General features: G+C 36.4%; 1 protein-coding gene across 1 annotated transcript in view; it reads left to right on the top strand.

Moving 5' to 3' along the window:
- The window catches only part of GALC (galactosylceramidase), a gene marked incomplete at its 3' end in the record, with an annotated part of 37,479 nt that extends 12,048 nt beyond the window's left edge, over positions 1-25,431 (top strand). The window contains exons 6-16 of the mRNA XM_080344610.1: positions 6,234-6,364; positions 11,622-11,777; positions 13,915-14,039; positions 14,879-15,006; positions 15,464-15,553; positions 17,242-17,331; positions 17,686-17,830; positions 18,359-18,539; positions 21,066-21,229; positions 23,037-23,113; positions 25,288-25,431. Of these exons, the coding sequence (XP_080200736.1) occupies positions 6,234-6,364; positions 11,622-11,777; positions 13,915-14,039; positions 14,879-15,006; positions 15,464-15,553; positions 17,242-17,331; positions 17,686-17,830; positions 18,359-18,539; positions 21,066-21,229; positions 23,037-23,113; positions 25,288-25,431 (1,431 nt within the window). The remainder of the gene's footprint in view (positions 1-6,233; positions 6,365-11,621; positions 11,778-13,914; positions 14,040-14,878; positions 15,007-15,463; positions 15,554-17,241; positions 17,332-17,685; positions 17,831-18,358; positions 18,540-21,065; positions 21,230-23,036; positions 23,114-25,287) is intronic.
- Between the last annotated feature and the right edge of the window lie 322 nt (positions 25,432-25,753).

The raw sequence follows: 25,753 nt of genomic DNA on the forward strand, positions 1-25,753 counted from the left end.
TTGGCAAAGATTTCTGTTCTTCTAGAGAACTGCATGGTTAGAAGGTCTTTTCTATTTTAAAGCTTAAATCCCTTTCATCTCAATACACTTTTTTAGGGGATCAGGTTAACTTTCATTTCTTATCACTTGGGGAGGCATGTCCACTTCCACATTCATAATTTTTAGATCAACTTAACCTGACTTTATGATAAAACCATTACTCATATGTAATGATTTACATGTATGCAATGGATGGAGTTAGTATGTGGAGAGTCTGAGTGGGGTACACATATGCACATGAGGTATCAAAAGTAATCCAAGTCATGAGAAGCCCATTTATGTGCAATGGCTGAATGTCATAGATAACCATTCACTGTTAAAAATTCTTATCGTTAAGTTTGTTTTAGTTGTCATTATGCTCTCCATTGAGAAGTGAGAACTTACCTGTCTTGGTCTGAAGACAGATGCTTCCAATGACGACTTCTCCAGTTCTTAAAGTGTTTTCAGTCTTTAATTTTCATGTTGCTTGGTCGATGAAGGCTGTACTTTAAGTCCTGTTATCTATTACTAAGGTACTTCGGCTGTTTTTGGACAGACTGGGTCTAAGGAACATTGGCATCATCGCTGCGGATGGAGATTGGAGCATTTCAAAGGAGATGATAGTTGATCCGTATCTTAACAATGCTGTTGAGGTAGTCGGGTAAGTGTGGAAGAAAGGAGGAGTTTCACACGTTGCTTATTTCTTCATTTCTCTAAGTCTTCATCTCATATATTCTTATTTCATACTTCCTAGCCATTCCCAGTTTTTTCATCATCCTTTACAGTGGTGACATGTTACTTTTTCCTGTCTTCCTCTCTTCTTTCAGTTTAGTACATGTATAGGGTAACCTTACCACTCTTCCGTAATTTCTTTCAAATGTTCAGGCAGGATCTGTATTTTAGGCCTCTTATTTCAGCACTAGCAAAAGTTACAGGAGACCTCTCTGCGTGTGCATCTTCAAAGTCAGAAAACCCTTAGGACTGAATTCTCGGTCTGCAATCAGTTTTGATTTCAGGTGAACTTGAACTTTCACCCTGGAATTTATCACCCTGGGACTTCCTGTGCTTGCAGCATTCCCTGTTACATGTCCTTTGCTTGAGATTTTTCTGATCATGTGCTAAAGCTAGGAGTTTGTTTGTTGCTTATGTCTGGTAATGGTATTAGGAGTGCACACAGAAGTGCACAGCAGAAGTGAAAACAACCATGCAAAGTGTTTTTAAAAATAATAAAACCATCTCAATTTTAGCAACTAGGAATGCCTGCGGTTGCAGGTCTATCAAATGCTAATTTGATTGCTTGCTTGCGCTCTTGCTCTATAATACGCTTTCTTACTACCTTGCTTCTGTCAACTGGCTTGATACTTATTCTACTGCTCTTGCTTTCTTGGTAATCTCTGATTTCTTGAAACTACAAGTGCTTCTTAAAAAAATTATAGCATTTTGCCAGTGAAAATGATCAATATGTCTATAAATTGTTCACTTGTGTTATATTTGTTAACTTGCTTACCACTGTTGTTAACCTTATTGTGATACGAACATGCTTGGGGTCACTAGTGTCCAATTTATCCTTATCTATATGTAAGGGGGTGTGGTATGCTCATAATTGTTTAAACTAATGCATGGTTCAAAGGTTAAAGAAAGTCAGTTAATCAGGGATTTTATGAAGAAACTGCTTTCATATGTGTTGAGCTTGTAAACACTGCTCATCTGGAAGTGGCTGCCTGAGAAATACAAATTATCATGCCAGCATTGAGTAACTCACTTCGTTTAAAAATTTATAATTTTCTTAGGTTGGGCAAGACTTGCACATCAGCAAGTTATAGTGCATTAGCAAATGTTTTAGTTATGATTTCCATGCTAATGAAACCTACAGAATGATTGCCCTGATAGTGTATGGTGCTTATTTCTTAAAGAGCTTGATAGAATCAAGGCTAGCAGTACCTGTTTTTGCTTGTAGGCTTTAGGAGCATCAACATGTTTTAGTTGTTCTCTAAGATGAGAGTTCTTTTTGTCAGAGGTTTTCCTTGAATGTCATATGGATTTTTCCCCAGCTTTCTCACCCTTGCTGATCATAAAAAACAAAGAGTTAGAAGAATATTTCCAGTGCAGCAGTGTTGTTATCTATTAAGAAATTAAGGTTAGTACAAAATGAGAACACCATGTTTCTCAGGCAGTGCTGACTTCAAGGCACCACCTACCAGAGTTCTTGCTGACCTAGAAAAAGATAATACTGTATAGCTGTCTGTCCTTCAAATGCTCAGATTCAGAAGGTTGCTAAAAGTACAGTGTATCTGTATGTCTTTTAGATAACCATGTATAGCAATTTGCAAAATCTGCTGGTCAGTCTGTTTTCCTAAATAGCCTTAAATTATTTTCTCAGAAATCCTTTCCTGTACTTGTTCTGTAAGTTCTTTTCAAGTATAACTCTCTCTGTGACTTTTTCTTAGTTCTTCTATTTTGGAATGGAAACCTGGGTTTAAAGTTATTTTTTAATTTAGAATTTATGAAAATAATTGAAATGATTGCTTGGGCGTCCATCCAAAAAAAAGTAACTGGCCCTTCCCCTTTTTTTGTGTTTCCTTTCATTTTCTTTTTTCCTTTACTTTCTGTTTTGCATCAGGTAATTTTTACATTTGTATAGTTACTCCCTGTGGAGCTTTATCCCTGCCTGAAATACCATTTGCAATTTGAAGCATATGTAAGGTAGATTTAAGGTAAAGTTTCTATATCTGTTTTTCCGCTCCATATTTGCTGTCTGCTGGCTTGTGATTTGAAAAGTGAAGCACTTAATATTTTCTCATTACAATGAAGGCGACCAAGCTGTTGTCATTCAGTGTGTTTCAATTTCGTTGATTGAAGGGATGGTCTCCCTGAACGTATTGCTCAGCACCATTTCATACCAACGAGTTGCAGCACTTGCCATTGAAAACAAGAATTTTGTTAGAAGAAAGTAAAGAACTTTATCTGCTACTAAATCAAATTACCCAGTATGCATAAAGTGCTTGAAAATGAAAAAAACACAAATTGCTATATAGTTACCTCAAGTCTTAAACTGTCTTATGCTTTCTTATTTTGTTCACAAGACCATCTTCTCTGTCTTCTTATGTTGTTTTGATGGGTGCTGTTTCAGTGTTAGTATAGTATATATGTATTTTATTTTTTCCCAGGATGGGAGGATGGTCAGTACTACATCTTCTGTGTTAGACATGGATTTTGTTTACTGTGATTAACAAAGCCCATAGAACCCAAAGCTCTGTTTGGCAAGTCCTTTCTTAAAGGCCTATATGCCAGTACACGGTTAGACCTGAATATATTCCACAATATTTTTTTTCTGATTTTTATCTAGAAGTAGACAACATGAAAATGTTTTTTTCATAGTTCTAAATTATTTAAGTTCTCTTTTACTAGTAAGTCATTATTAGTGGATGATAATTTTATGTTGGGTGGTGGAAACAATCTGCCTTTGTCGGTTTTTATTAACCAGACAGAGTAAGTCTTATTTTACTTCTAGTTGATGTAGCATGAGTCTTTCTAATACAGTGGTCAAATAGCAGAAATGATTGCTGCTATTTCAGTTTCTCTTTTTTTTTCCTTTTCCTGTCTCCTAGTGTTTGCCATTAAAAAAAAAAAACACATGGTAAATCCCAATGAACAAAGATGGGTGATGTATTTAAGAGCTATCTGTCAAAGAATAAGGCTTGCTTTTAAGGGGTTCTTGTTCTGTTGTTTTTCATAGTTAATGTAGTTGCAACTTTAAAGAAATCATTAGTGTTGTGATCCAGCAATGCCTTTTCAGTTCAATAGGAAGAACAAGTTTAAATCACTGTTATTTGCTCTCTGAGGTAGACGACATTTGTTGTAAGAGAGAAAGATGAATTGACTTGTCTAAGACTATGCTAAACTGGTGGAAGAATAAAGATTAATTATAGAAAATGCTATCTTCTGGATTTATTTTATGATTTTGGACAGTGCTACTTTTGCAGTCATTTCAAATAGGATTTTTGTATTACATAGTTCAAAACACAAGGTAGAAACTTAATTTTGGCTTTATGTAACTGATCTTAAGATGTAATGTTTGTCTCAATTTAAAACAATACATTTTACTGGCAGAGCAGCCTTTTTTATGTCTTAGTTTTGAGGGTGTTATCTGAAATTAGATAGAATTATTGACTGATTTGGTTTGCACAGGACTTCTGGAGGTCATCTGGTTGAACCGCCCTGCATCCAGCAGGTGCAATTAGATCATGGTGCTGAAGCTTGTTCAACTTTAGTATCTTCAAAACCTCTTTGGACAACCTATTCTATGTGTTTCACCATACTCATACTCTTTTCTTTTTTTTTTTTTAAATTTCCTTTTCAGTTCATTTACCTGAGTTTTTCATCAGTTCACAACCTGTACTGTTGCAAGGGGTCCTAAGTGCAGGAGTTGGTGTTTGCATCTCTTGAACCTGATGAGGTTCCTGTCAGCCTGTTTTTTGCAGGCTGTTATTTCTCTCTAGGTAACAGCCTCCCCTTTTCAATGTATAACTATTGTTGTGGGTAAAGCCTGATACACAGCTCAGCCCCACACAGCCACACTGTGGGATGGGGGAGAGAATCAAAGGGTGAAAGTGAGAAAACTTGTGAGTTGAGCTAAAGACAGTTCAATAGGGAAAGCAAAAGCTGTTCATGCAAGCAAAGTAAAATGAGTACTTCCTTAGTTTTATTAAAGTTATGAAACAGTATTTGCCCTCATATCACCCTGTGGGGACATCTTCAGCAACCTGGATCCTGGTTGGACTTTTCTATCAGTGTTGATGGGAGACTTTGCTGAAGTCAAGGTGTATGGCATCCATTGATTTCACCTTGCCTGCACAGGTAGTCATCTTGTAGAAAGCAGTCATGTTGTCAGGGATGATTTGGGAATGGCAGCATGGATTTACCAAGGGCAGTCATGCTGCCATTTCCAGTCTGCTTCTGTCCTCCTTGTGCTTGGGAATGGCTTCCAGGAAGACTTCCTCTATAACCTTCCTGGGGATTGAGATTGGATTGATGGGCCTGTAGTTTTTCAGATATTCCTTCTTGAGTATGGGCATTATCTCTAGCCATTGGAACCTCCTCAGTTGCTAAATACTTCAGCCTTTGTATGTATGTCAAGTCTGCAACCCAAATACTGCCTTATTCTAATGCAAGATGTAACAGGAAAATACAATGCAGCAGTAATACTAACATTGTGTTCAAAGTTCTTAAGACTTTAGGGCAGGAAATCTTGACATTTCAGACTGCCATCAGACTGCACATAAGCTAGGTCAGATTCTGATCTGTGGAAAAAAAATCTTGCGACATGGTTTCCTGCAGGTATTGTTCCCTGTTAAAGATTATTATATATGATAGAAATATAGAGAATGGTTTGAAGGTGGGTAGGCATTTGATGTTATCTGAATTTAATAGTACAGCAAATGCTGTTTAAGGGAACTCTGGACTTCAAGAGACTATATCATCAGACTTGGTCTTACGTGACATTTTAGATTTGTTTCATGGACTTTAAAGGCATTAAAATGTCTCAGGGGAAGTACATGGTGGTTGCAGTTTTAAAACTTGAAATACAACGCAGTTGAGTAATAAGGTGTGTATGTGTCTGAAGGTTTTTCCTGTTCTTATGTTGGTTGCATTGAGGAAGAGCTGATCTCATTTGTGTTTCTTCACTGTTAAACTGAAATAGTTGATTAGCAGGGAGAACTGGGGTAATCAGCTCCTTTTCTTAATTGTTTACTGTGCTTTCACAGGGTTTGTGAGTTACAATTGTTGTCCTTGCCCTCTACGTGTTCCTTGTAGCGTAACCCTCAGCATTGTAATACCCAAGTAGCTGATCTGCAACTAGAGTATCTTGCATGAAATGTGATATGCTTTGTCGTTAACTTTATTTGCAGTTTTGTGTGTTTAAGAAAATAAGAACTAAATGTTTTTCATTTTTTCTTTTGTCATGTGCTTTAGGGTTTGGCGTGGTAGAGGAAGAAGGTGTCCTCTGAAGGCACTTTGTGCTTGACAATCTATTACATTTTGTTTGATGTAACAGTTGTTGTCCAAGTTGTGAAAACAAGAATTGGAATGTGATTTGTTTTTTGAAATGTACAAATAGTGCCGAAGAGAATGCTACCGTTCTTTTTGACAATTTGAAAAACATTTTTTTTTATTTGTCCTTTCTCTCTGTTCTTTGCTCTCCTCTTTTTTCAAAGCTGTTGAGATACACATTGGATAAGCACGATCTGCAGCAGGTGAGGATCATAGCCAGCGATAGACTGTGGGAGCCCATTTCCGTTGTCTTGCTGCTTGACTCCGAGCTCCACAGAGTGGTCGATGTGATTGGGTAGGGGGTTCTCTCTTTTTTTTTCTTTCTTGGTGGTTAGTTCGTAGTTTGTCTTCATCTTGCTTCTTTGTAACTAGCACAGCCAAAGGTTTACCTGTCTATACTCCTACCTGAAATGAAAGGATTGATGCTATAATCTTTCTTACTAACCCACATCAAATCACATGGGCTGTTGTCCTGGTGACAGCCTCAACCTGTTAATTGAATTGTGAGTCTCCTACCATGTGGAAGATTTGTATTGGCTGTGGTTGCACTTTTGATGAATTGAAGGTTTTCTGGACAACCCTGTTTATTCTGAGGGTTGTTTTGGTTCCTTTATTTGGTATGCAAAAAGTGCTTTAGCTTTACAGCTTTGTATAGAGCCTTGTATTACTGACTTCTGCTGGTCTGTTACAGGAATGGATCCAGAAATGGATTTGGCCTATGATTCTTTTTAGTTACTATAACCTCTTGATTCTTAGTTCCTACTTCATTTTGATGAGAAGGGTGTGTTTGTAAAGCATGTAACCAGCTGACTTGGTTTTCTAGTTCTGTTTTTCAATACATAACACTAATATTTTGCAAAAGTACTAGACTGAATTTGAGATTGATTACTGACTTGTCTGCTGAATGGAAATGTCTGAAGATGTCCTCATTAACTCTTCTTTTTACAATAGCTCTAAATTTTACTTATTTGATTCCATAAACTTGCTTCACCCAATCACATGCTTCAAATGTGCCTGTTTCTTGTTTCAGCTTGAGTCTTTTTCATTCATCATTAGATATCTGATTAACAGGAGGTGTAGAAATCAAGATTTTGCCTCCAAATAGAGATAGGCAGTCAGCACCTCCCCCCGCCCAGTCATTCCTTCCCTCATTTTGAAAAACAGGAAATATCCTGACAGCTTTTTGCGAGTGAAGTCTTGGATAATGTGTGGATCAACTCGTGAAAGCAGTTGTGAACTCACTCTGGCCAGATGCAAATCCACTGCAGTTACCATGATCCCAATGCAGTGAGCATGCTTCCTTTCTGTTTTTTGGCAGCTGCAGCTGTGAACCCAGAGGCAGTCCCTGAAGCTCAGCTGTTTTTACACTATCTCAGTAAGCTGTTGTTGCTTAACTCTTTGCAGGTCTAAGTTTTACATCCCTTCTCTGCTTCAGTTTTAACAGGGAGATGAAATACTCTCTTGTGTAATGGATTATTAGTTGGCTCCATTTAGTGGTGCACATCTCATTATGGTATCTTTTTAAAAAAATTCTTGGCTTGCTATTTTTTATTTGAAACTATAAAAAGTATTTCAGATAGCCAGGATTTTACGGGAATGTACAATAAAATCAATTTTGGACATGGTAACATAATTTGTGTTCTGTGAGATCTCTCTCAGACAACCTGAATGGGAGATTAAAGCTGCTGATTCTGTTTTATTTTGCTCTGTAATGGCTAGAAATTAGAGAGGTCCCTGAAGACACACTGTAAAACTATTAATAGATGTTCACCCACATAGGGATGACCCAGGTCACCAAAGCTCTTTGTAATATGGTATTTCCAAACAGCTTTTCAGAGCTATTATGTTTGCGTTAATTTTACCAGTGAAATGAAGTATAATTAATTTTAAAGGAGTATTAATCCTACTTGGAACACATTTAAATTACATTGAGAGCTCTTGAAAACAGTGTTTTTCAGGGATGGACTTGCAAATTCCACTGTTACTCATAGGAGTACTTTAAATGTGCTAGTTCTTTGTAGCACAGTTAAACCAGTTAGATTTTTGCATGCTATGCAGTTCAAGGCTAAGCTGTTCTGTTGAAAATTTCCCCTTCTCTTCCTGCTATTAACTGGAAGCATATGGCAAGTGCTTAGGAAGTGGCAGTGAGTTTAGGAGTAACAACTTTCATTTTCATCTAATATGAATTTACTGTGCCACTAGATGACAACTCAAGTCTCCTTGGTTAGAAGCATCAGTGTTCTTAACCACATTTGGCTAGATGTGTCACAGAAACAGCAGCCTTTTAAAGACATTTTTTAGGCCTAATTATGCTCAAGTTAACACCCTAAGAAAAACAAGATGGTGTTATGACATTTCTGCATGATGGAATCATGATGTGGTAACCGTAGTAGTGGGAGTTCAAAGTGTTGCAAGTTGTCCCAGGCCTGTGTGCTGAGACAGAATGAGAAGTAGGAAAGCCTGTGCTGTTACTTGCCGATTTCTGTTTCACAGAGAAATTTCTGAGAACTAGATTTTGAGGTTTTCATAGGTAGTTCTTTTCTGCAAAGCTTCATTTAGTGAAGGTATTATATAGGCCGATGGTATTTTAAAGATCTGTTTAACTTCTGTAGTCTTTTACTGATGCATGACAGAAAAATGGTGGTAAACCTTGCAATTTCCATCCTGATTTTCCCCTTCCTCTCCTTTGGGCCATTGCTATATGGAAAACAAAAAATAATGCAAAGTTTTTTTGTTTTTTAAGTAAGTTATCCAAATGAAGTCACTCTGCATAATTGTGCAAAGCAGCATTTGCAATCCATCAGTAGAAGAGCTTTTCTTAATTACTATTACTTTCTTAATATATCGGATTTACTTTAGCAACTCTGTGTGGTTTTGTTGGGTTTTTTGTTTTTGTTTAGTAAATGACAGTGGTTTGAAGAGTGCAAATACTCATAGCTGTTGATAAATTCTTTCCTTGTAGTGATAAGAGGTTTAAACTTATGTGTCACCATTGTTATAATTCTATTCCTGCTATTCATTACCTTTTCTCTAAAAAGATCTGTTCTTTCCCCTGTTTCATGATATACATCACTTTTCCCTCTCTCTTTGCAATGGTCTTCTGTTATGGTGTGTCTGACTCTCTGCCCTTTTGAGCAGAGAATCCAAAATCCCACTGCTTCTGTTAAGCATCACATCTATAGGAATGATGCATAAACTCTACTACAGTTCGTCTTTTCAGGCAGCAAGGAAGACAGGTGTTTGGGAGTCTGTGGCTTTTCCTGAAACATTGATCAGGATACTCAGGTGTCTCCAAATGGTAGTGGTCCTTGGGTTGACCAATTATTTCCTGGGAGTAATTGGAGTATAGTTGTTTCTTTGTAGGAGTTTTCATTTCCAGAGAATTAAAGAGATTGTTTTCACTACTGAAGGAGCAGAGCACTCTGTTCTGGGCACAGCTAATCTCCTGTCCTTTGCTGCACACCCTGTGTTAGTTGTTGAGCCTGTTGAGTGGCACAAGATGTCTAAAAGAGGACTGTAATGCTTTCTTTAAATGTAAATCACATACCATTCAACAAATCCAGCACATACTGGGTGTGAAAGCCTTCACTATAATCTGATAGCAAATGTTTATTTTGTGTGTTTGAGTGGGTCTTTTTAAAGTATATACTCTACAGTGCTATTAAGAGGTTTTTTTTTTTTTTAATGGATGTACTTATTTTTTAAAAATTAGTTTTCATATGGAATAGGAGTTATGCACTCCTTAGTCATGTCCTTTTAAGGACTAATTTAGATATTACTGAAATTAAAACAAAACCCCTTGGTTAACAGCAGTTATAATGAAAAGCAAATAGAGTATAAATTATGATCACTAGCAGTGATAGAAATTGCATCTAGAGCAGAGAAAAATAATTAGTTTCTGAATTGGTGATGAAACTGTTTTACCTGATTGCATACCCACGGGGCAAAATGAGAAGGCTATAAGTGTGTGGGCTTTAAGGAGAGCAAAGCTATCAGTAAAGGTGCACTGAAGGAGTTTAACTCTATAATCTGTTAGTTCTCCCTGTAACTTCACAAAAAGAAGAAAATAAAAAAAAGTGAGGGTGTTCTAGAGAGCTTTACTTAAGATTGCACAGTAATCTGTAGAGCTCTAATTTCCTGCACTTAACCAGAGGTTTGCCTTTATCTGCCTAAGAGGGAAGATAAATAATTCAATGCAAAGACACCAAAGCTATGGAAATAAATTAGAAAAAATAGGGATGATAAACAGAATTAAAGTTATATTTATACTTGGCAGGGGTGTTGACTTAATATTTAAGAAACGGCTCTTCTGGATGTGGAGTGAGGAAAGATAAATTATTCCTCCTTTTCCCTGTCTCTACAAGCAACACACTTTGTCATTACAAAAACCTTTACTTGGTATTAAAGTTGTACTTGTGTTTCCGACCCAAAGGGGAAATATGCAGTAATCTGTACAGCAGAGAAGGATGTAGCCGAAATCTCTACTATCAGTTATGTTATGAATATACATATACATTAATGAAGCTGTATATGAAGGACTACAACACTTGGAAATGGCCCATTGTTCCATAGGGGGGAAAATAGTGTAAAAAAAAAACAAACCCAAAGTTAGTCTAGAAAAAATGGTATTTCTTCTGTCCCTGTCACAAATTTATCAATTTGTCAAGTTTCAGGCTAATTGTAAAGGAGATATTTATGCCTTCTTTTCCAGTGCTGGTAGTTTAATTTTAGTGTATTTATTTAGTGTGTTCAGTGAGTGTTCTAAGTGAGGGAAAAATCATGACCCTGTTTTCTGCAAGTAATTTGAAAGGTTTTATTTCAGTCAGACTAATCTGGCACAGTGAATCAATACTGTGGTTGAGTATAATCAGTAGTCTTTGGGAAAAAGCATCTCTCCTAATACTAAGGAAGGTGTTGGAAAGAAATTACCTTTCAAGGTATGTTTCAACTATTTTCAGTTTACACCTCTGCAATTGTTGTAGTCCAGCTAGCATGCGTTTTTGAAAACTGAGTTTATTTAAAAGGTATGCAAAATTAGCCAAGTTCATGTTTCAATCCCAGGACATTTGTGTGGTTAAGTTCTTAGAATAATGCCTAGTACTGTATTTTATTGTGGATATTATATTTACAGTTTTGTTTAAGATAGTTCAAGGTAGCATGTATTTTCTCTATTTAGCACATAAGTTTTGAAAATCTTCAAGGTCAGTGTCAGAATAAAGTTTTGCTTTTGCAAGCTGCAGAAATTGCGCAATATATTTAAAGCTAGATTTGCTTAAATGAGGGCATGTATCAGAAGAAATCTCCTGATGCAAATACAATAAGCTATGGAATATTATAGCTCACTCTTGATCCATTATCTTCTATTCCATAAGTATTATTCCAAAGAAAGTTTGGTTTTTGTTTTCAATTTGGATGAGGGGAATCATTGCTGCTGTTTGTACTTCTAGGTTTGGGGTTTTTTTTTTTTTTTTTTGTTTTTTGTTTTTTTTTTGTTTTTTTTGTTTTTTTTTCTTTTGGTGATAACTGCTCTTTCTTTTAAAAATATTGTGTAGAGCGCACTATCCTGGAACAAAAACAGTGCCAAATGCCTTATTAACTCAGAAGAAGCTCTGGTCTTCAGAAGATTACAGTACTTTCAATGATGAAGTAGGTGCAGGCTGCTGGGCTCGGATCTTGAACCAAAACTACGTGAATGGAAACATGACCTCGTAAGTGTTGCGCGCTGTTGCTTTCACAAATTCTCATATAAGAATGGTTTCAAGTACTACAGAACACATTCATCTGCTCTGGTAAAATAGAAGGTAAACTGAAACTCTCTCCATTGTCAGTCTGAATTCAATTATAGTAAGGTCTGAAGTCTACTGTCCTTAACTATTTCTGGGATAGGAGTCCTACAAGTTTTAATGTATTCTTGAGTTAGTGTTCCACAGTATCCAATGGCTTATGCAGCTGAGTTCAGATGCCTCTGAAGCTCTGATGGTACTTGTTAAAAAGACAGTGTTCTTAAGAAGAACTAACAACGTGAAAAACATTGGAAGAAAAGAACAATAAAGCTATTTTATCTGTATTTTTCATAAGGTTTTTAACTGGTTGTTTGTCTTCAGTTAAAAGTAAGTAGGTATGGGTGCCATTACCTAGTTTTTCCATACAACTTCTTTCTCAGAGTCCATTCTAAAACTTGTTACTGCCTTTTGATACATTTACTGCTTCCTGCACATTCCTTTTTTTTTTTTTCCAAACTGAAATCTGGAAGAAAGATGTTCTATTTACTGGGAAGTGACATAACTCATGGTTTCAGAAGAGAATAGAAAATGTACTTTAATGCTTCCAGTGCAATAACTACTAATCTAAAAGAAAAAAAACCCAAAAATCTGATTAAAGAAAATTTAGGCATCAAGATGTGAGCAAAATTGCTCAAAGTTTTTAGTTTTTATGTAACTTCATTTTGGAACAAGAAAGAGAAGTGTTTTTTGTCTGAAATGCTTGAAAAGGAGCATAGCACAAAGTGACTGGATACTTGTAAAGGGAAGTTTCTGGAGTCACCTTATTTCTATGAATCTTCTGAAAGATGAAATTTTCTAACAGATGAATATTTCCTGTGTGAATTCCAGAACATTCCGATTGCCTTTTGACTATTATACGCTTTAATATCTTGCTTTGGAGTCTTTGTTTTCCATTTTTTTTTTTTTCTTCTCCTTTTTTTACTAGACCTCTGTAATGATGTATGCCACATTTGTTTAGCAGCCTGGCAACCAGACGTATGTATTGTATTTAGAAATTATTGTGGATTTTAGTTCCAAGTCTGTGTATCCAATGTTGAAGTTATCTTGGCTTTTATATTGAAAACAGTCTTCCTGATGAAAGGAGCTTATCTTTCTGCTAAGCTCGTTTCCTTGGAACTTGAGTTCGTCACATTCCTTTTTTAAGTTTACAACTCTGTAAAACAAGTTTAATGTGAGCAAGTTGTTGACTTTACAATTCAAGAGTTGTTTACTTTATGAGCAACTTTTGTGGGATTTCAGGATCTTTTCTGAAATGCCTGTATAGTGTGATAAGTCTATGTCAAAGACTTTTGCATCAGTACCTATATGCAGTAGCAGAATGGCATGCCAACTTTTGCTTCCTACGTAACTGCTTTATTAAGCTGTATTTCCATACCAATTGTGCAGGGGTTTTAACTTAAAAGTCCTGGCAAAAGATTTTCAGTGATGACCAAATCAAAAGACCTGAAGTAATTACCCTTGTTGGTACCCTGACAATTTATTGAAAAGGCAACAACTCTTGGAGGATGGCTGGTTAGTGTCATTATCTGTTCGTTATTTACATGGGTATTACTTTTTCAGTGGTACTTAGACACTCCAAACTCTCCCTCTCCTACCAAGTCCCCCTCCCCCCCCCAAAAAAAAAAAAAAAAAAAAGATTACCACCACCAGCAACAACCAAACAACCAAAAAAACCAAAAACAAACCCACAAACAACACAAACCACCCCAACAAAAAGCTGTAAACCTTGATAACTTTTTTTTTTCACCTTCAAGCCAACAAGAAAATTAAATATAAATGAAGTCTTTAACCTTCAATATACATTCCTTTAATGAAGAGAATGTATCATTGGTTTTGTAAGAAGTTCTCAACACTGGAAGTTGATTTCTTTTATTTTCCTCTCCTGTGGTTATGTTGTATGTGGGGTGTGTGTGTGTGTGTTTGTTTTGTTTTGTTTTTTCTCCTTCAGCTGAAAATTGTTTTGTTAAACTTACTGTATGCTGGAGAAAAAAGAGGAACAAATTCTTGTAATAAATTAATACTATGCATATGAATGGAGCAAACAGACCTGTTTTTCTTCCAGAACCATTGCATGGAACTTGGTGGCTAGTTATTATGAAGAGTTGCCCTTTGGTCGATGTGCACTAATGACAGCACAAGAGCCATGGAGTGGCCACTACAAAGTAGAAGCTCCTATCTGGATTACGGGTAAAAAGTTTGTGGGTTAAAGTTTGATGGTCTAACACAGAGCATTACAGTATTTTCTGTCACCTTTATTTATTTAGTGATTTTAATATGTATTATTTTTTGTACCAAATTAAATTATTTTTGTGGGTACTTAGAAGAAGAAAAAGCTTCTTTCAATAGGAAGCAGAAGGGTCTAGTAGCCTGAAAAATCTCAATACCTGACCATTAGATACAGGAGAAGTGAATAAACTACTGCCTTTTATAACAGTAACTACTAAAGTATTTTGATATGAAGTGCACACAAAAGTTAGTGTACTTTCTTAGTTCCTTTTCCTCTTTTTCTTTAATCATTAAGTAGATACTTGATAGCTCTCAGTTTGAGAAAATGGAACAAAGAACTTCTGTATTCTTGACCTGCTTCTGTAAGTCAGCACTTCCCTTGCTTGGGGAAAAGGGAATTACGTTCATAGTGTGTCTGTGGGCATGTGGATTCACTGGCTGCTCTGTCTAGTCCTGTACTATGCTACTGTTTGTGCCGCAGCTCAGTAGGGCAGGTGGTGTATGCAATGCTGTAAAGGACGAACAAGGCAAAAGCTTTCAGTTTTATTCTTCTGCTGATGACCTGTATATGTAAAAGTGTTAAGAAAAATGACCATACTGTCATATGAACAGTTCAGAACAACTGAGCAGTTGTTTCTGTGTTGGTCAGGATTTTAATGATCTATGTCATATTCTTTGGCACTCTCGCATGCTGAAAACCTTACTTATGAGATGACCACTTATGCTTGCTTTGGCTCAACTGTTTATTTCATGTAAAAAAAAAAATATTTTCTTATGTTTTTTTTTCTGTTCTATCTCAGCACACACAACGCAATTTACTCAGCCTGGCTGGTCATACTTGCAAGTGGATGGACACTTAGAAGGAGGTGGCAGTTTTGTGGCTCTGACAGATGGCCTAGGAAACCTTACCATAATCATAGAAACTATGGTATGTGCATCAGCAATTCCAATGAGCTAGAAAGATAAAGGAAATGGTTTTTTTTATGTTTTGATTTGTGTAGTTCTGGATCTGTTAATATGTTGGTTTATGTCTGTAGCTTTGTCAGTGAGACCACTAGAGGTCCTTTTTTTCTGTCTAAACTTTGAATAGCTACTTGGATCTTCTTGGAGACCAATGTATAGGTCATCTTTATATCACAAATTAGCTTTAATATAATAGACACTCTAAGAGGAAATTAAATTGTGCTTTTTTAAAGTAGTATTCAAAGTAAACTTAAGCTAGTAGTATTGCAATTATCATTAAGCTAACAGTGAAATAAATAGTTGCAAATTGATCCTATGTTGCTTTTTAAATTTCAATTAATGTTGTATGTTTTAATGAACATTATCGTGTGATGTATTCCAGTAATGTATGTTCCTGCTGTTACGCTTTTTTTTTCCTTCAGACTCATAATCACTCTCAATGTATCAGGCCTCCGCTACCTCGTTTCAATGTGACACCTCAGAGGGCAACTTTCTACCTCAAAGGGTCATTTGTAAGTAGGTTTTGAATACACTTGATCGGTCTTGTAAAATGAATTTATGTCTGTAATCGAATACATGCAAGACAATATCACAGGTTAGCAAGAAATTTGGGTTCTTTACCTTCAGTCCTAGAGGCTGATACTTACCTGGCAAAGTTTTAAGCATTTGAGTTCTGATTTTACCATGAAATGTAATGTCGTAACCAAATTTGTAAAATTACTACCTCCCAGTCTAATCATCTGTATATTGAAGAAAGAAGAAATTTTCTAGAACAGAAATGCAATTGGTTTTTTGTTTAGGATTTATTCCAAGGCTCAGTGTTCTGACATGCTGACATAGTTTGACTGGCCAGCATAGCTGTGACCTTACTAGCTGTTGTCAGCTCCTTGCCAGGGCAGTAATTGGAGTTGATTGTATACTGTATCTTTTGTTTGTTTTTTGTGGTGTTTCTTGTGTGTGTGTATTTTTTATTTTATTTTTTTGTTTTTTTGTTGTTTGCTTGTATTTTTGTTTGTTTTTTGTTTTGTGGTTGTGTTTTGTTTTTTTTTTTAAATCTTGGTAAACTGAATTTCTCTGAAATGTGAACAGTCCTTTCATGATGTAACCTGGAGTGAATCTTTGTTGGTTGATTTGGATAATTACTTTTCAGAAATTGATAGTGTGTGTTTATTTGGAATGTTTTTTTGGTTACATTAGTTTCTTTTCATTTAGATAGGACAAGGGGTAATGGGATCAAGCTGGAACACAAGAGGTTCCACTTAAATTTGAGAAAAAACTTCTCAGTGAGGGTGACAGAGCACTGGAACAGGCTGCCCAGGGGGGTTGTGGAGTCTCCTTCTCTGGAGACATTCAAAACCCGCCTGGACATGTTCCTGTGCGACCTCACCTAGGCGTTCCTGCTCCGGCAGGGGGATTGGACTGGATGATCTTTTGAGGTCCCTTCCAATCCCAAACATACTGTGATACTGTGAAAATGGTTTTGGCAATAAAATGGTTTGATTAGGAAAAGTAGTTGAGCATCACTTCTGATATACAGCTCCCTTTGGGGGAAGTATCAGACAGCTTAGCCAAACCAAACTCTAGGTTGCTTGCTTTGTTGTTCATTTGAGTAACTAAAAAAAATTGTATGAGTGAGATGTGATTAAAATCTGTAACTAATATACTTGATAGGCCATAGTATCACAGAAGATTGGAGATCAGTAAGCAAAGTACTTTGCTCAAAAATGAATGTGGGGCAACCAGCAACTAAAGGAAATGTCTCATTAAAGTGAAATTAACAGGAGATTATTTTAGCCTCGTTGCTCCTAGGCAGAGCGCTTGTGTTATAGGAATACTGTTGTTGGTAATAGGGAAGCTAAAAATTGCATGTGTGTTGTAATGCTTCCTGTCTTTATAAGCAGCATTACTGCATGGTAGGACAATGGCTTACTGACATAAAATCTGCAAAAACATAAGCTACATGTAATGGCTAGCTGAATAGAGTGGTGGCCTCCAATGTAATCAGCAGCTCTAAAATAAAAAAAATGAGACACCCTTAGAGTATTGATGTTTCTCAAGGTGAATATTCAAGTGATATTCAAGTATGTCTGGTGTGGTGTTGGTTTGTTTGTGGTGTTTTTTTTGTGTGGTGTTTGTGTGTTGTTTTTTTGGTTTTTTTTTTTTTTTTTTTTTTTTTTTTTAATATTTTGTCTCATTATAGTGTAAGGTGGAAACTCTTCAAGTGTGGCATTCCAGACTTGGTTTTGAATCTGGAAACTCTAGTCTTTTCCATCAACTCCATCCTGTGAAGGTAAGTCAACCAGTTTTAATTATAGTCTCTTTGTAATTTCAGGTATTTTTCAGGTATTTCTTCCCCCTTTGCTGAACTCCTAGACTTTCATGCCTAAACTGCATAATTAGGGCAAGTTTTATTGTCTCCATTTGAGTACAGTTTTACTAGCTATATACAAGCTTACCTGGAGGTAAAAAAGATTTTTGGGGGAAAAGGGTCTTCAAAATAGTTAATCGATATTAAATGCTGAGGCAAGAAGATAAGATTTGTGCCTTAAATCAGGACTTCGGAGGATCTCCTTTAATTCAGGAACTTGGGCATTTTGTGATTTAGTTGTTTGATTTTTGCAGCTTGAGCATTCTTTAATTCCAGGTACAGAAGGGAAGTTTTTCATTAGATCTAAACGTGGATGAAGTCTACACTTTAACCACACTCAAGACAGGGCAGAAATGTCATTGCCAAGAGCCTCCACCACCTCAGCCCTTTCCTTCAAATTACAAAGATGATTTCAATATTCGTAAGTGAGAATTCTCTTATCCAAACACTTAATTCACACACAGCTATAGTCTTAATGTAGAAAGGCAACAATAATTGTTACTTGAGTCCTCTAATGTAAGTAACATGTAGTAATCTGAATATGTGTTTTATTTTTATTTATACCTGTTTCTCCAACAACTTATGCCAGTATACTTCACTTGCAATGAGGTGTATTTAAGTCTATGTCTTAACTGGGTGGTTGATAACAGTTTGAAAATTCTCAATCCAAATCATATAGCTCATAACTATAGTGAACTAGTTTTTGGAAGAAAGATAGGGAAGATGATGATTTACTTTGTTCATGTGTTTGCAAAAGCTGGGGTCTGCATAAAAACAAAACCAAAACTAAAATCACCTTCTAACTCCAAAAACTTCACCTTTGGAGACTGTGCTTTGACAGAATGAGTCAAAATTATGGAGAATATTTTCAGAGGAAATTTCTGAAAACAAAAATACACAGAAGAAAAATAATGTTTTGGTGTTGATATATATTTTATTTTCTGAACAGGTAATCCACCTTTCAGTGAAGCCCCAAATTTTGCGGATCAGACAGGAGTATTTGAATACTTCGTCAATGCTTCTGACCCAGGAGATCATGTGTTCACGCTCCGCCAGGTGGTGGTTCAGCGACCCATTACTTGGGCTTCTGACGCAGATCAGACCATCAGTGTCATAGGAAATTTTCGGTGGTAGGTAAATACTATTTTCTAGTGACATCTGGGGAAATGTCCTCCTTACCAGTGTGAGTTACGATCTGTTAATCTGTCTCAAGCCTCATTTCTCTTGGGCAGAGGGCTTGTGCATTAGGTCTCTCTGTAGACATGTAGAAATGATGACTTAAAGGGACTACCAAAAGTCAATGAGACTTGCTACAGGCTATTACCAACTCTACGATCAGCTGTGTCTTTGTCTAAATGAGTCTTAAAAACATCCGAAGATGGAAAGTCCAACAGATCTCTTGGTAGCTTGGCCCACTGCTGCACTGTCTTGGAACACTTTTTTTTTTCAGAATAATGGATCTGGTTTGGTGTACTAGAAAGACCAAGTCAAAATTCCAATTTCGAGGGTGCACTGAGTTTTGATATATTTTTAGATGGGACAAAAAAAAGCTCGATTCAGTTTTAATTACTTAATTTTGAGTTGTTTTGATTGTTAAAGATTTGATCAATCCCATATCAAATAAATAGTCTAGGAGTTAATTCAGTTATGCTGTTGCAGACTGCCATCTTCTGAGCAGTTCCTGCAATTGGATGGATTTGATTCAACTGCTACTTAAAACTGTTTTATTTCTGTGTAAATGTAACTGATACTTTCTAGATGGATGAGAGTATGGTTATGATCACAATTCTTTCTAGGAGCTGTAATCAAGCAGCATATTTTAGCATATATGTATATATATATTTTTTTTAATAGGAAAGAGCCTGTTAACTAATTGGTTTAGTAACAGTAACTAATAATAAACTTTATGCTTAAAGCATTTTCTTCTTCGAAAGCCTAGCTTAAATTCTTTTGACATGCTCTTTAAAATAGCCATCCTGTCATGTTTTTTTCACTTTGCTTGGATCATTGATCCCCAAATGCTTTTTCAGAACGTTTCTTGCTTTTAATTGCTGACCTGGACAAGTGAATGAATCACTTTGCTCTGAAGGCGGGAATAATATCACTGTCTTGTAGCTGGAGGTTGTTCTTCAGTTACTTGATGTTTTCTTCTGCAGTGCTCTGTTAAGTAAGGTCTTGTATTCCCCCTATAATCAACTTTCCCATATTGAGTAGATGATATTCATTGATCCCTACACAGGGTGTATTCTTAAATTACTGTACTGAGATTCCTAAAAACTTCCTGTTATTTCATTTTTATTCCATTTATTTCTGATTTTTCATCGTGTTTTCAGAAACAAGTGTGTTTCCTGAATATTCAGCTGATTATTCAAGTTTTACTGATCTGTAACTTTTCATAATGATAGTCTTGTATTTCAAGCCCTCTGAATTGTTTGCTTCATCCTCAGTTCGGGCCTCATCTTGTTGATGTTTTCAACTCTTGAAATACTGAACGAATCTTGCACTGAAATATCGTTCTTTGTGGAGTATCTGACTTCTGTCACCAATGACAATTTATTATGATTAAATTTCAGGATTATTTAGGTGGGTTTAGTTTGGATTTTAATCTTGTGCTTGTGAAAACTTTTTGTTTCTACTCCTGAATTTGTTGATGATTTGCTCTGCTTTTATTGAACTTAGCTGTATCCTGAAAATGTTTCTATTAAACTCATTCAGTGTTACTTCCAATCTCTTTATAATTGCCTAAGCAACATGTGGCAGTCTCTTGTTTAATACATAGGGAGGTGAGAAAGAAATCCTGTTTCTGTCATGAATATATATTCAAGGATATGGTACTTCTAATACCATTATGCTAGAATGAAATCTCAGGCTATTCTTACTACTATGTCAGGGGTGTGGAGATTGTTACCAGCTGAGCTGATGTCATAGAAAGTCTTTTCACATTCATAATTATAGATAACTGTGAACTTCCTAAATATGCAACCATGTGGCTGTATCCTTATTGCAAGTCCTTTCAGAAGTGGGATGTAGGTTTTTAATTTGAATGTACATTAACAAAGGCAAAGAATGCTTTTAATCAGTATTGTTAAGAGGCTTGTAGTGCAACTTCAGGGTGGGAGAAGTGTAAATTTTCTAGGTGCTTTAGTCTCCTTTACAGTTGTTGTTATATGTATAACAGGCACTTTACTGTGAGCTGAAGTATCACCTTAGGAAAATCAAATAATTTCTACTTGTTTGAACATATTGTTTAAAGTTTTTTTTGAGCAGGGTATCTGTATTACTTAAGACTTGGCCTTGAATCTTGGATTTGATTCAGTTATTTAAAAATAATTTTTCACTTTGCAGACTGTGGAGATGCAAGCCTTCTGTGTCTGTTGGATTTTTTTTTTAATAACTAATTGAAAGTTGCTGACAATAGACTTTTTGTTGTTGGTTTCTGAGAGGAATTGCTTTTCTTAGGAAGAGACCTATGGACTCACAGGTCGGAAACAACCAGTCTAGACAAGTCCTGTGCATCTTGCACCTGTAGGTCACAATTAGATTGCCAAATCGTTCCTCAAAAAGATTGCTGTACTACATAGGGAATACTCTTCTACGTACTGTCTACTGAAAAACGTTGATTCCTTGCTTCTTAAAACACTAAACTTCTCTTATAGGGTAAACATTACAGTCACTTGTGACATCTACATAGAAAAACCACGTGATGGGGGCGTGTTTATTGCAGGAAGAGTTGACAATGGTGGGATATATGTTCGAAGTACCAAAGGCATTTTCTTCTGGGTTTTTGCAGATGGCACCTACCAAGTCACTGGTGACCTAGGTAAGAAGCTCTTTGCTAAAGTGGTTGCTGACATAGGGACATGTCATTTTGATAGTCTTGACAAAAATGACTAACGTTAATATTTTGTAATTCAGTTGTCATCACTATGGATTTAGCTCAGTGTGCTCTAATGATGGCCACGTTTTTTATGTAAAGAGAACATCTGAAGGCTTCTGGTTGGTCCACTTCTCAGTGTCAGCTTTCTGGATTTTATTATTTTTTTTCTGCTGACAAAATGTATTTTACACTAGCAAATGTAAATTATTTTGCTTTTCATGAATATTCTGATACAATATTAATTACTGAAAGCTTTGATCTGTATTCTTATACTACAGCTAAAAAGAAAAGCCTGCTTGAAATGCAGTGGCCTGTCTTGTAGAGCAGTGCAAATCAATGTGCATACACCCAACTTAGGTGATGAGTGGCTGAGTGTTTCCACAAATGATGCATTCTGCTGTTAGTCCAGCTCAGTCTACTTGTGTCACTAACGTTCATATGTGTACATCTATAGAGCACTTGACAGGCACGTGAAAGACTGTATGTCAATGCTTCATCAATAGCTAAAAGTTTGGGGTTTTTTTAATTTGAAATAGTGGCAGGTTTTATTGTTTAAGTGCTTTTCATGTAACTTCATGCGTATGCTCTAGGTGAGCCTGCTTTAGCAGGTGGGTTGGACTAGACGATCTCCAGAGGTCCCTTCCAACCCCAACCATTCTGTGATTCTGTGATAAATAAAGATAAATAAAGTTTCAATAGTTTTTGGTGAGTCAAATGCAACTTCTAGATCTACAGTATATCTAATGTGAATACAGGCTATAATGTCCTGTTTCACACTGTACTGGACCTTAAAAATTGTCTCTTCTTACATTCGGTAGCTTCTCATTTCTCCCCCTTTTTTTCTGTGGGTTGTTTTTCTTTCATTTTTTTTTTTTTTACCATGGATGGATAGCATAAAGAAGGCTTTACATTGTCCCTTAGCATACTTGTGCTGCCTACGGAAACTTCACAAGGTCTAACTCCACAACTTAAATTTCATCTGTATGAAAAAACATACTCATATTTAGGATTGACTCAGTATTTATTTTTAATAAGATGTAACGCCATTACCCAATTAGTTTCTCAGGCTGTCAAAAATAATTTTTCATAGGTGCAATGAGAGAAGTTTGATTAACCACCTCTTTATTTCAGACTGAGACACTTGTTACAGAGCATGGTAGTTTTTTTCTGTACAGCTATTGCCAGTGATCTTTATATTTTTCTAGAAGGGATACTGAATGTTAAATTAGCTTTCAGCTAAAACTATGTACTGAATAATTAAAGATTCTACTTGGAGCATTTAATTTTTTTTCAGGTCATCCATCCATGTGTCAGTCACACCCAATTTTTGCTTAGCCTAAATTTTGACTAGAACTAAGCAACATAGTGATGTGGCATCTCAAACCCTCTGACTTAAAAAAAGTTCCAACACACAAGCCAGGAGATCTGTAGCATAAGCAGAGCAATAGCTACTGTCACGCTTCATGAACTGATACTCTCCATAGAGAGAATCCTTTTCTCAGATGAAATTCCCAAGATCTTTGGAGATTTCAGTGGAAAAACAGTCCTGGCAAAATAGGAGAATGCACTGATCCTGTAAAGCCCAGGTTTGCATGTTAGGCCTTCCATGCTGCAGTTGAAATTGGTAAGATGTCAGTCCTGAGCACCTCTGGATAATAGGTACTTTTTTCCTTTTGTTGTCTTGGTATTTTCTGTCAATCTCAACAAGGGGGTGAAGTAACACTTTGTTAACCTTAATCATGTTTTGCAGCTGGAAAAGAAATATTAATGAAAGGACTTTCCGGCATCCGGGATAATGCATGGCACACGCTTACTCTCAACATTCAGGTAAGGATATAGGCAAAAAAGTAGAAAACCAGTTATGAAACTTCCAGTCCTGAATGGCCTAGGCAAACTACGCTGTATTATTGACTGTGTGTTTGCATTAGTTTGTCCTATCTAAAACATAATATCTCTGTTATTTTAAACCAGTCTTAAAAACCATACAAAGTTCTGCCACCTGTATTTTTAAAGATACCTTGAGAAATCAGAGAGAATATAGAAAATAACTGTAAAGATGAGTTGAAAGCTGGAGATAGGATGGCTAGAGAGGCAAACAAAGCTTTCGTTTAATCTGAGGAAAAGATCATGACCTGACTTCCTGTTCTGAAGGCTGTCAATGAACTACTAAACTGTCCCATTTTACCAATCTGACTCCCACCAATTCCCTTTTCATGCTAAGGCCTTGTATGTGGTGCTAGTTAAGGACTGGGGAGCTCACATGAGCTGTCATCCTTCTTTCCTGTACTGAAAAAGCATAGGCATAGAGTTGTAAATTGGGCCACAGCCCAGAAATCAAAATATTGATTAGAGCAATAAAAATAAGTTATCTCATGCCTACATCATGAAGTCCTTATATGTTACTCCTAAAAAAATCCCAATTTAGGCCACTATAACCCAAAGCACTTTTAGAATATAGCAGCAACGATTCTTCAGAATGCTTTTGAAGCTATCTTCAGAATGAGCATTTTAGTTGCACTCATTTGTAGCTGTGTAGCATAATTAAAGACAGAAACAAATGGATATCACACATACATACCTATACAAAAATACATGCACCAACCCTAGGTTTATCAAGAATGTCAAATTCATTGTGGATATAAACATCCTTACGTGTCAGCTGTCTGAAATTGTACCTATGATCATTATCTTGCTAATCAGAAAAGGTCCACTGGACCAAGAAAATAAACTCTTTTTTAAAAGTATGAAACTTGTATGAGAAGCCTGCCCACATTTTTTCCTTCCCCCTTTTTGGCCACTTGGTGAGAGGAATAGTCCTAAGCTCTCCTTTAAATGTACCTGTGCACTTAGCTGGATGAGAAACTGGTGCAAGTAACTAGAAAGGTTTAAGTTCTTCTCTTGAATGCTTTATCCCTTTGCCTAATGTAACCTTTGCAACTGTAACATGGCCTGAAATGTGGGGAAGCTTGAATCCTAGCTGGGGAGATCATCTGCTGAAGCAAACTCTTTTAAAATTATGCACTGAGTCTTTCTCTCATCCTAAAATGTGAGTGAGTATTAGGAACTGTTTTTTTCTTTTGTGCATTCACATTGAGAGACGAAAGGACACTCATATCTGAGGTATTTGCTGGAAAGGATGTAGTTTAGTTTTGGAATTTGTACTCCCACACTTATGCGAGTGATTGCCATCTGTAAAATTGGCGAGGACATTTGCTAACCTGCAGTACTGAAGATCAACATAAATAATTTAAAATACAAAATCGTGGTGATAATTTTGAAATTGTGATGCTGCAATCTTCTGTCTGTGCTGTTAAAATATTTTGTACCAAATATGTCTTTGGTATAATGACAGAGGTGTAGAGCCCTCTTTAAAGAATTCTCATGCTGACTTGTTTTTTAAAAGTATTCTTTGCTTTTACCTGTGCTTGTAATTGTCTTTCAGATTAAGAAATACAAATAAACAGAAGTACTTTTTTCCTAAATACTGTTCAGTGGAACACTGTTGGGATAACTTGTAACTTTTCCCGAAGGCATTTTTAATTTGAAGGGCAACATGACACTTGAAAGCTCTCTTGTCCTCTGTTCTTCCCTGCTTAATGACTAAAATACATCTCTCTTTGCTTTTGACTTTTGCCTAACTCTGCAGAAACAGTGCCAGGTGTATCGTGTCCCCTTAAGACAATTGGGCTGTTTGAGGGAGCCTGACACAAGTGGAAAAGCCAGTTTACCTTTCAGGGTCTACATTGAGTTTGCAAAGCTGTGCGTTAGGGGAAGATGAACCTTTTACATGTTCCCTGTAAAGGCATTAGATCTGTTTCAGAGAGCTGATGGGCACTGGAGGATTCTAAGCAATATTTAGAATCACTTCTGCATATGTGAAATGTAGTTGAAAGTTGCCTGAACATCTTTCTGCCTTGTCTCTTCTCCCATGTGAGTAGGCTCGTTGTCAACACACTTAATCACTGCATTTTACAAAGCTAACTTTTTCTTCTTTTTGACAGGGCACTTCTGCCTCAGGACTGCTAAATGGTTACCCACTCTGGGAGAATGTCACCATTTCTAAACCAACTAATGGCTGGGCTGCTATTGGAACTCGCTCATTTGAGTTTGCACAGTTTGACAACTTTCATGTTGAAGCTAGCTGAGGTGGCTTCTGCATTTGGAGAGCTCAGTTCTCATATTACTTTGAATAAGCGCCAGTTCAAACTTTGAGGACGACTTAATGTTATGCTGATATTGATCTGTTGGCAAGGAATCTGAATTCTGTCATTATTTGTTAAAGGTTTACTTGAGTGGGTATCGACATGACTGTAGCTTTATCCCCTGGTTGCTGTGAGATTTTTCGGGTTAGATTTTAGTTCAAGGTAACAATGAAAACAAAACCAATTGATTTAAATATCTTTTAATAACATTTTAACTTCACGGCTCACTTCTAAGATAACTTTAGAAGTTAACAGAGGACAGTGC

The sequence above is a fragment of the Nesoenas mayeri genome (assembly GCF_963082525.1).
Source record: "Nesoenas mayeri genome assembly, chromosome: 5".
In the NCBI taxonomy this organism is placed as follows: Eukaryota; Metazoa; Chordata; class Aves; order Columbiformes; family Columbidae; genus Nesoenas; species Nesoenas mayeri.